Source organism: Chenopodium quinoa, unplaced genomic scaffold (genome assembly GCF_001683475.1).
Source record: "Chenopodium quinoa cultivar QQ74 unplaced genomic scaffold, ASM168347v1, whole genome shotgun sequence".
NCBI lineage: Eukaryota > Viridiplantae > Streptophyta > Magnoliopsida > Caryophyllales > Amaranthaceae > Chenopodium > Chenopodium quinoa.
This window is the reverse complement of record NW_018743252.1, coordinates 4,187,248-4,199,032: the sequence shown is the minus strand read 5'-3', so window position 1 is coordinate 4,199,032 and position 11,785 is coordinate 4,187,248. Positions and strand designations below refer to the sequence as shown.

Below are 11,785 nucleotides of genomic sequence, written 5' to 3'. Positions count from 1 at the left end.
ACTTTCAAGCTTGATTATATCAAAACAAAATGTTCAATGCTTAATTTCTTATTCTCATCAAACTTGCTCGAAAATTTAGGGAGAAGAAGCAGTGTAGGTAAATCAGTTACGCAATGACTTACATTACAATGAACTAGATAGAAAAAAGTCATGAATATCGAATTCGGCAACACAAAAGAACCTTTCTAACAAGAAAATGTAGAACATAGGAGTCTTTAAAACTAAATTACCCAAAAGAAAATGAGAAGCAAACACAAAATCATTACCCTTCTAATTTTGATTTGTTCCATCTAAATCTGTAAACTTTGTATTCTCCAACTCTTGGGTTTTGAGAAGAGATGATTGTTGCACTTTTGTGAGCCCAGATTTTGGCTGGATTAACTGAGCACGCGGTTTAGGTCTGGCAAACATTTTAGAAAATATGCTCCATTTTTTCTTCGTCTTCGTCATTTTCTGTATCTCTTTTTTCATAGTTTGATATTCCTTCTCAAGCTCAGAAACTCGATTCCTCACATCACCAGCAACCACTAAAGCTCGATCCTGATCCACAATCTCATCCTGATCTCTATTTTGCGAGCTATCAAGATTATCAGACAAGAAAAACCATCCAGAGATCTGAGTTCGAAGCCTTAGTTGTTCAAAGAAAAGGACTTGGACTACCATCCGAAGTGGCAACCGCTCATTTTGTGCTGCATGAGTACTGGCTTCTAGTGACAGCTTCTGACAATTCATTAACCTGCAAATTTGCTCCCTCTCGGACTCTGTGAGCCACGGATGTGCCTGCAATAAGTAGCATATAAGTAAATTTAATGTATTGTTACTTTCTCTATTATTTGGAACATACAAAAGGGAAATAGGTGATACCTTAAGATAGATATCAACGGCATGGTAGAAAGCATCATATCTAGGCCTTGCATAATCAGGGATCACAGCAGCAAGAGCTTGGAATTTGGGAGCCTTAACATTGACATCAGGGGCAACCTCAGCAAGGTAAGAATCAATTAGTTCGGCCACCAAAGTCATGGAAGCAATAGATTCAGATGCATTTATCAACTGCACACCATCTTCTGCTGTTATAGGAGAAGATGTTCCAGACACGCCTAACTGCATTTTCATGAAATGATCGGCAATCCTCTGAACACAATCAATATCATACAATGTTTCTAACGCAAACCCTGTGTTTGGAATAAGCAAATCTACCAATGTGGCTTGGTCTAATTGAACTCCTACTCTTTTCTCCAAGTTTTCCAAGCAGGGCGGATTGCAATGTAAGTTCATAGCAGTTTTCAGTAGCCTTAGCAGAAATTTGGTTGGTGTGACGCCTTTTTGAGTAGGAAGTAGATTTACGATATCTTCAAGAAGGTTCCCTTGGTCAACTTCAGACAACAGAGCAGTTGAAGCCTCTGATCCTTGCTTGGTAGTATCCTTTTCAGCTTGCTTATTCAAAAGAGGGATATTAGTCCTTGCATAAAACATAATTGAACCTGAAACTCTTTCGGGTTTCATCCCCCTTGCTTCAACAGCTTTAATAAGCCTCTTATAAAGTGAAAAACTAAGAGAAGATACATCCTCATACCACCAATCATCAGCAGTAGTAATCTGTGATTTACTCCCTGAAGAAATCCCGTTCCATAAAGACTTCTCTTTGGAGTTCTTACTTTGTCCACTAACTGGCCATCCAAACAAGCTTGGATCCGAACATGCTTTAATCGCCAATGAATTTATGCACCTTGAAACAACATGAGCTTCCTCTGCTTGCTCAAGAACTTCTTCACACGTTACAAGAGCTTGCATCGAGTCTGTCCAGCTGCTGAATACTTCACTAAAAAAGGCCTCAGTTTGGGCAATGAGATTGCCCTCCCCATATTCTTCAGTCATTTCGAGGTATTCTCCTGCACAACGTAGAGAGACTACGTTGGAGGGATTAATCTCAAGCTTCATTCCATAACAAAATTTGGCAACAAGTTCAAATGCTTTGGATCCACCAGGTACTTCATCGAGTCTGACGATGCAGCTTGATCCATCCTCACTTGTAAACTCTCCAATAAGCTTCTCTAGCAGCCCACTTCTTGAGATCAAGGGAAACTACGAAAGTACGAAAGTATAAGAAGAGATTAAACACATACAAGTATACAACATAATGAAATAAATCACACATATTTAATAACTAATTTACTATATGGAAGTAAAATCATTATACCTTGTGTAAGTAAAATGATATATCTCCGATATCTATGGTAACATCACTTGCAAGACCAGATGAACAAATCCTGAAAATATAGGATAATGATATTCAAATATTTGAACCTTATTCATTTGAAGAAAAAAAAAAATGATATAGAAAAAAGTTGAATCAATTGGAGACTTAACAAAACTTAGGAAGTATTGTATGTAGATTTTTATGATACTATTGAAATATTGAACTAATACGTAGTAATAATTTAAAAGGCTAATTACAACAATTCCTCTGTATAATACATGCAATATTATGAGTTTGCATTTGCCAACATACAATTTGAACGTAAATTTCAATATTTGAATATTTTAGTAAAATTTATAGGGAAAAAACTTAATGTTGTACAAAAAAAAATCATAGTAACACTAATCAATCAACACTTTGTTAGATTTTGACATATTGGTAAAATGTAGTACATTTCAATGTTGCATGTAATAAAAATATGGAAGAAAATAATAAAGACAACACAAAATGACACCAATGTTAATTTCACCTGTTCCACATGTTTGTAAGCGAGATTTCATCCCATAACTTGGTTATCATTCCTTATACTTCAACAAGCTAAGTAAGTTGTCACCTACTTATAATTGATAGTATATTTCGACTTATTGATAAATTTTATAATTTTTTATTGTTTGTAATATATATCTTAAAGAAACGTTTATGATTCAAAGAAAATTAATTTTCCACATTACCAATATATGTTCAAATCGATAATATAGTGCAAGTTTCATTCCTTTATATCAAATCACATGGAATTACTCAATAGCACAATCAAAACAAAAACAATACCAAATTTTGTGATCTTGTATTTAACTTTTTTTTATCTATTACATTTACATTGATAAACTATCTTTTATTGTTGTTTTGATACAAACCATGCTAATTATACTTTCACAAAATTTTTTATTTTTTACTTTTTTCCTTCCAAAAAATTAAAGTACAACAAAAAATTATATTACACAATAACAAAAATAATATCAACAATCGATAGGATTTCCCTTATCCTCTCGTTCTGAAAAAACGTAAAATTCTTTCCCCTTAAAACTATGGATCATCTAAAATCCTCGGTTCAACGACTCGAAACCACTAATCAAGATGACAAATTGAACAAATGGTGAAAGGAGGTAATGTAACATACCAAGTTTGGCCTTCACGACGCAAAGAGTCAGATTTAGAGCCAATTCTCATGCATGCCATGTAATCTAATAGATGAAATACACACACTAATTAACCATTCAACTGAGAAAGAAAGAAAACGAGCAAACGTTAAAATGACACAAGACAAAAAAAAATGTGGGGTTTTTTAGTTGTTATTAAATCAACAATTTCCTACCATAAAGATATAAAAACACAAAGGGAAATAATAAAACATAGAAAAGCATCTAATGAGAAAATAAGTTGCGAGTATTAAGGTAGGTAAAAGGTCAGAGAAAGAATTAATCTATTCAATAGGATGTTTCATCTAGGAAAACCTTGATATTAGGAGTTGGCAAAACTACTTAATTTTGATGCACCTTGTTAATTGTTATTTCTTTGGACTATGCCCCCACTTTAATGAAATTGTTTTAATATATTTCATTAATACTTTCTTCGTCACATAATGTAGTGCATGTATTTTTTTGAGTGGTCCAAGATATTGTATTTTGTACCGGTCTATATTTATTTTACATGATACACTACGGAGTACATTTTTATTTATTATTATTATTATTATTTTTATCTTTCTCTTTAGAGGTGTCCGTTCGGTTTTCGGTTTGAATTTAGGCTAAATCCAATCCGATACGAAATATAATTCAGTTTTCAATTTTTCAATCCGATCCGATCCGAATTACTCACCCAATCCAATCTGAATCAAAGTTCGGTTATTTGGATCCGATTCGAAAATCCGAATTAAAATACGTTAGTTTATAGCGTCTAATTAACTAGTACGATATATAAAAAATAACATTTTATCCAATTCTTAAGATTAATGCAAATCTTGAAAATAGTCATGATTAACATAATTGTTTAACATCAAGTCAAAAAAATTGTTCAAAATAACTAATATAGCTAAAAGGCAACACCATTAGTCCATTACAACAAATATTCCATGCACTAAATACTTTAGCAACTTTCAACAGTTTAAGACTTAAGACAGCAACAATTTTCATATTATGCATGCTTAATTCTAAAATTCGGTTTTTGGTTTGGTTTGGATCCGATTAGGGTCAATCCGAAAATCCGAATTTTAAAAAAATCTCAATCCGATCCGAGCCGATTTAAAATTCGGATCCGATCCGAATTGATAATTTGGTTTGGATTGGATTGGATTTCGGTTTTAATCCGAATTATAGACACCCCTAATATCTCTTACCATATAAAATACATCTATACATTTTCCCAATTTATATATATATATATATATATATATATATATATATATATATATATATATATATATGTATTATTTTTTTCTTTTTTCTTTTTTCTTTTTAATATTTCACATATTATGTATAACACAAACTATTAGGTGTGGATGTCCGCACCCAATGTTTTGTGCGTCGGAGGAGACGACGCTGATGATGAAGACGACGATGACGATGAATACGATAATGGTTGATGAAGACAACACTGGTGGATGACGACGACGATGACGATCGAAAAATGGCGATAACAACGGTGGATTTGCGATTGAAACCCTAGATTTGAAACGTACAACTGTTGGCCTGGTACGGTGGAGTTTCCTGCTGGTTTGCGTGCATGGTTGGGCACTCCACCTGGCTGCGCGGCTGGCCATGGCTGCGGCTGGGCTCCGACAGGAGCTACGGTGGGGCTGTGCAGGGTGCTCGTAGCAGGGCAGCAGCAGGGGAGTGAGGTAGGGGAATTGGAGGTTCGATTGGTGGTGGCTGTGTTTTGCTGCTGGTGGAGTTGTGATTGGGCGAAATTGGAGGAAGAGAGAGAAAGAAGTGTGATGAAAGAGGTGATGGTGGGTTGTAATACCCCGTATTTTTATACATATTTTAACTTAAATAAGTATTTCTTAAAGTATTTAAATAATTCGAAATGAATTATCTATGGTGCTTCATTAATTTAAAAAGAATTATTTTAATTAAAAGTTATTTTTAATTATTTAACAATCTTGAAAATATTTTATTTCATGATTTGAAAACTTTGAGGCATATTGTTTTATAAAAGGAAATTTTAAAGTCAATGGTATTTAAGAAAAGTCAAAATACTAGTTTGGATAGGAAATAGATCATTAAGGGTAGTAAAGGAATTTTAAGTAGGAGGGTTATTGAGAGAGGGTATAAATACCCATCATATGAACAAAATCAAACTTTGTCCAAGGTGGAGAATACCCACAGGTAAACTCTCTCTCTCCCCTCTTATTTTCTTTCCCCTTAATTTTTCCCCTTCCCCTTTATTTTATTTTTATTTTTTTTTCACCACCACCACACACACCACGGTGGCCGGCTGCCACCACCACCATAGTCGGCCGCCATCTCCAGCACAGGGTCGGCAATCGTAGCAGTCCTGGGAGGTGGCGCCAGCACCCTCCCTTTCCCCCTTGTGCGTGCGTGTGTTTTGTATATAAAAAAAATTCTTCTTTTTCATTTTTAAATCAATCCACCCTTAATCTAATTATTGTTTTTGGGTTTTGTGATGATTTTTATGATGTTTGATTTTAAGTATGATGTATATAAATTTTCAGATTTGGTTTTGAATTAAAAAGCCCCAAATTATAAACCCTAGGTTTCTAAGTTTATGAATATTGATGGAAATTGTTTATGGGTGATTTAAATTATTGAAATAAGTGTTTTAAAACACAATTACAGCAATTTTAAATGATTTAATAAAGCTGGAATTTTTATATATAAGCTATAATTATGTTTTTTGAAATGATTTTTAATTACCCATTAATTGGGAATAAAATTAAGGTTTTAAATTAAATTTTAGCTTGTTTTAAAGGATTTATGAGTTATTTAAGGAGTGTATATATTGCTTGAAATTTATATTGAATAGGTAATAATGCCTATTTGTAATTTTGGTTTGTAGGAGTTTTCCAAGTGAGTGATTTTATTTAGTCGTGGCGATTTTGAGATCATATTCAAGGTACGTTCGCGTACTTGGTAATTATTTGAATATGTAGAAGCATGTTAGGCTTTGATAAATTAATTTCAAGTAGTATCATGATAGGTGTTGGTTGGAATTTGTTGATTGGATTGATGTTGGTAAATGATTTGTGAGGTATGAATTATTTATGATGAATTGGTGATTGGAATTATATATGTTGGCATGTTGGATATGAACCACACTTTTATTATTATCAGGATATTTTGGATTTTAACACCTGACAAAAGGCTGAAAATGGTTTTTAACACCCCCCAAAAAAAAACTTTTATTTTAACACCTCCCAAAAATATAAAAGTTGGAAGTTAACACCAGTTAACGATTTCCGTCACGGAAATTTAACGTGGGTCCCACAAATTGGCTTCAACTTCAATTTTCACCCAGCAAAACACGAAACTTCCTCTCTGAACCTTCATTTCATTGATTTTATCCATTACAGATTTTTGGTGCTCATAATTTACAGATTTACAGATTTTTGGTGCTCATAAATCAAACCATACAAAAAATAAATAAAAATTCAACACCGGTTCATCTTCTCCTTCGTTGGAGAACAAAGCGACTGAGAACTTCCATTTTTTTTACCACCAATTCCGCCGCCCATAAAGGGCCCTGTACGGCTACTGACCAAGCCTTCGCAGCCAGCAAACATGTTAACTGGGGACCGGCCACCAAAATTAAATCAACCACCCAAGAAACCAACCTTGCCCCATCCCGTTAGCCACCCAGCTCCCTCCCCCGACCGACGACCGGCGAACCCATCCCACCCCTTTTCCCCACAAACGCAACCCAACCCTCTCCCTTTTCCCCTGCTGCCCCGACCCAAGCCACCACACCGAAACCACAATCAAAGATCTGAATCGCCGCAACCACCACCACTACCACCACTCTTCTGCAACACTTTGCTCCAAACCCTAACGAATCGACCCGCCTTAACCTTTTCGGCCACCCTAACCCCTAAACCACCACACCGTAACTTTTTTCGGCAAACTTAAATTGATTTCTAGACGAGGTTCGATGGATCTGCGATTTGCTCTGATTTCGGGAATTGATGTTGGGAATTGATTTTTTGCGGTTTGAGTGAGGAGGTGGCTGCAGGGGTTGCGATTGTGGGCTGGTATTTGGAGAGGAGCTGATTTGGTTGCGAGAACGGGGAAAGGGAAGGGGGGTGGGTTCGGTTGGCAGCGTAGGGGTGGGGGAAAGGGAGGGGGGAGGGAAGGGGTGGCAGTTGAGGGGAGGGTGGGCAAGAACGAAGGAAAGAGTTTGGGATGGCAGCCATGAAGATGAAGGGAGGAAGAAGACGAAGAAAAGATGAAGGGAGGAATAAGAAGAAAAAATGGGATGGCAGCCACGAAGGTGGGTTTCGTAAAAAATTGAAAACGAAGGAGAGTTGAAGCCAATTTATGGGACCCACGTTAAATTTCCGTGACGGAAATCGTTAACTGGTGTTAACTTCCAACTTTTATATTTTTGGGAGGTGTTAAAATAAAAGTTTTTTTTTGGGGGTGTTAAAAACCATTTTCAGCCTTTTGTCAGGTGTTAAAATCCAAAATATCCTTATTATCATGATGGAAGGCATGTTTAATTAAACTAAATGTTTAATTTGGTTTGGAATATGAAAAGGAAATTTTATTATTGTTCATATAATTATTATTGATCCTATAAGCATGAGGAAGGAGCTATTTAAGTGTTTATGTACACGAGGATTAAATTATATTTAACACCGAGGTAATTTAAAAAGGATTCAACATTAAATTTATGTGGTCACTAATTATTCAATAATTAGATTGGTATGTTTGATTGCTTGAATAAATTATAATGTTTGATTGTGTTAGGGATTGAGAGTCATTACCAAGTATAATAATATGTAAAGCAACGTAAAGTGAAAGAGATTACGCACCAAAACTCTTGGAACGTATATACCTTGAGTATGAGCATATGACGGGAGTTATGCGACTTTATATTTGACCATAACTTCTACTGGGAATACAGGACGCTGTATAGTCATTTTTAATATGCGCAGGAATTCCGCCACTTACGAGTGGTTCTTTTATACTGGCACGGTTAGCTCCCGTGTTAGTATCCCTTTATTAGGGTAGGTTAGGGGGAAACCCGTTCGATGCGTAATCAAATTAAATGGACATTGATATTTGTCTAGTTAAATGTAGAATGTCTTGTATGCTTGTTTGCAGGTGCAACAAGGTGAGTTGTGTGATGAAAGGATGAAATCATGTTAGTGTGTTTTTATTACGCTTATGTACTCAGCATTGCTGATTGTGTGTTGTATGTTTGTTTGGCCTTGTCTTTACCTTGGCCCTACGACGATCCATTTCTAATGGCGATTAGTGGGGACAGGTAGAGAGAAGTTTTTCAGGTGATGAAGCATTTTCATGATGAGCATGAGTGAAGAGCGAATCATGCTTAGTTTCCATAGGAATATGATGTGTTTTATTTGTTTTGAATATTATTTATTTTATTATGCTCATGAGACTAACGTAAAGGTTTTCAGTATTGTTTGGTTTTAAGGGCCTACAATGGTTCCAAGCTGTAGGTTGACTTTGTTTGACTTTACTTTCGTTGGGTTTGACTTTTGAGTTGACTTGTTTTGAATGGTTTTAAAGAAAGTCCTCCGCTAAGTGTCTTTGATAATTGCCTTAGCCGTTTACAAGGTAGCGGTAATATCTTAGATTTTCCTATTTCGTGTTTTAAAAAGGGCAAAATAAGTATTTTAAAGGAAAGGAATTTCTAGGGTGTTACATGGGTGGATTCGGTGGGTCGATGGTTGGTGGTTGGTGGGTGCGTTGGGAATGGGCGTGAGAATTTGTGGCGTGAGGAGCTGCTAAAACAAACATATCAGCCATAAAATAAGTTTGTACAGAGAGGAAGAGGAAGAGGGGGAAAGAGGAGAGAGAAGGATATAAAATAAGTTTGTATATAAGCCGTTATACTAAACATATAAGCCAATTAATGTCTGATATCAGTTAACAATAGGGACATATCAGACATAATAATATGTATCAGCTAACAAAAAATATATATCAGCCAACAAGAGGAATACATCAGCCAACAAAAGGAATATATCAGCCAACAAAAGATACTCATCAGCCAACCGAAGAAACATATCAGCCAACAAATGAAACATATCAACCAACAAAAGGATGAAATCAGCAAACAGAAGCAATAGGTAAGCCAACAAAATAAACATATCAGCCAACAAATTGAAACATATAAGCCAACAATTAAATATACATATCAGCCAATAAAATAAATATATCAACTAACTAAAGAAACATATAAGCCAAATGATGTCTGATATCAGCCAACAAAAGGAAAAAAAAATATATATCAGTCAACAAAAAGAATATATTAGCCAATACAAACATCATATTAGCCAACAAATGAAACATATCAGCCAACACATGAAACATATTAGCCAACAAATAAAACATATCAGCCAAGCCAACCGCATGGAAATTTGCGTGTGGGCATCCGCAAGCAATAGCTTCTCTATATATAAAACCCCTACTTTAAAAAATATTGCACACTCCCTCTACTAGCTTTGATTCTCGTGAACAATGAGAAACGAACACTATACATATACATATACATATACATATACATATACATATACATATACATACATATACATATACATATACATACATATATATATACATATATATACATATATATATATATATATACATATATATATATATATACATATACATATATATATATATATATATATATATATATATATATTGAATAAAAAAGAACACTATATGGGATGGAGAGAGTAATTGTTTCGGGGTTTTCTGATGTCCTGCGGGAGAGTTACAATTCCGAGACTGGAACCGGACGCCTGTACCTGCAAAATAACGGAGACTCCTGTGAGCTCCGCCTCCAACGGTCAAGTTAGTACCTGATTAAGGAGTAATTAATGCGGAAATTAAAGTGATTTGGTCTCTCTAGGTGAGAGTGTTTAATGTAGGTAATCTGCTTTGTTAGCGAGATCAGCCGGTTATTACTGTGTGTAATTAATGTGTTTTTTCCGTAATGTTTCTGTGTTCCCCCTTAATGAGGATTAAGGGAGGTATTTATAACCTTGGAAAACGTGCCCATCCTAGGTTTAGGTTAACCTAGGGCCGATTGGGCTTCCCTCGGAAGTTGGGCCTGGGTGGCCGGTTTCTCCATTAGGCATGGAGTATGCCACATGTCGTGACATAACAGGTCCAAGGTGGACGAATAAGCGCGTGCCACGTGGCAAGCCCTGACAGTTCCAACTAGGGGACACTTGGCAGGTCCTGATTGGCCCACGTGGCGCATTCCGATTGGTGGGAGCAAAATCTCCTAATCATTTGCCCCTCACAGGTGGCATGTGATTGGTCACGTGTTACCTGTGACAGGTGTCGCACTGTAACAGGCAGCGACCTTCTACAGGTGTCAGTCGGCCAAAGGACGAGAGATTTACCCGCCCAAATTTTGAATTCTGAACGTGACCCTTCGCCTTCTCACTTTGCCTATATAAGGGAGAGTTGTCTTGAGTCATTTTCACACTTTGAGAACTTTTTGAGAACATTCGGACCCCTGAACTTGCTCTGACATTTCGGACCTTTTCTGCCTACCGCCTGTTCTGACAAGCCGACTGCACAGGATTTTCAGAACTTCATCAACCGTCACTCGTTCAGGTAACTCAGTTCTCTTACTCTTAATTTTCTTTTTATTTTTTGAAATGGCACCACGGAAGCACACGACACGACCTAGGTTAGTGATCAGCCGGTCACCGGGGACGGCTGAATCTAGGACTAGGAGTGTCGCCTGCCCTTTTCCGGACCCATCTTTGCCCTTTATACAAAGTCCGACTGTATCTGTGTCTATGCAGAGCAGGATGGCCAGAACGAAAAAGACAGCTAGGATCTCAAATTCAGACGGCTCCTCCCACAGGGTGCCGCTTAGTGAAACATCTGACCAGGCGCCAGATGTGGAAGTGAAACAAGGCGGCTTGGATGTCGGCAATTCTGTGGGGGGAGTCATAGTGACCCCTTCCCATTTAACAGTTAACAAATCTTCTCCTTTTCGAAGAGAGGAGGCGGGCCCCTCCGGGAGAGGGGAGGAGTCGTCCTCTTCGGACTCGTCGGAGGGCGATTCTGAGTCAAGCTCTTCTGGCCATGCTTCTTTGGGTACAGAAGAGAAAAACAGCCGCCTGCAAGAGGCGAGACTTTCTCACGCAGTTGAGAAGGGGGACAATTGGGCGGAGCCATCCGCCTCTTACCGAGAGCTAAATACCCCCTATTACTGCACGGTACCTCGGGGCCGAATCACAGCCATGCAAGAGAAAGTGGAGAGCTTTATTGCAAACCACACCATGGGCCCCGACTTTCTAGTGTTTGTGCCGGATCCAGAAGACACAGTCATCTGGCCGACTGGTTCCAGTTA

The 11,785-nt window shown here is 37.0% G+C and overlaps 1 protein-coding gene across 1 annotated transcript; it reads right to left on the bottom strand.

Annotated features, from left to right (window-relative positions):
* Nucleotides 1-62: 62 nt before the first annotated feature.
* LOC110734851 (BTB/POZ domain-containing protein At5g03250-like) lies at nt 63-3,661 on the bottom strand. Its single transcript, XM_021914992.1, has 4 exons — nt 3,378-3,661; nt 2,201-2,270; nt 865-2,085; nt 63-780 (listed from the first exon to the last, which is right to left on the bottom strand). Exons 1-4 carry the CDS (start codon nt 3,434-3,436, stop codon nt 271-273), a joined length of 1,860 nt encoding a protein of 619 aa, XP_021770684.1. The 5' UTR covers nt 3,437-3,661; the 3' UTR covers nt 63-270.
* Between the last annotated feature and the right edge of the window lie 8,124 nt (nt 3,662-11,785).

What these genes read in the sequence shown, in the direction of transcription:
- LOC110734851 (XM_021914992.1), bottom strand. Translation starts at nt 3,436, where the DNA reads ATGGCATGCATGAGAATTGGCTCTAAATCTGACTCTTTGCGTCGTGAA. An exon ending in CGTCGTGAAGGCCAAACTTG is followed by an intron (nt 2,271 to 3,377) that starts GTATGTTACATT and finishes CTATATTTTCAG; the next exon opens with GATTTGTTCATCTGGTCTTG. An exon ending in TATCATTTTACTTACACAAG is followed by an intron (nt 2,086 to 2,200) that starts GTATAATGATTT and finishes GTACTTTCGTAG; the next exon opens with TTTCCCTTGATCTCAAGAAG.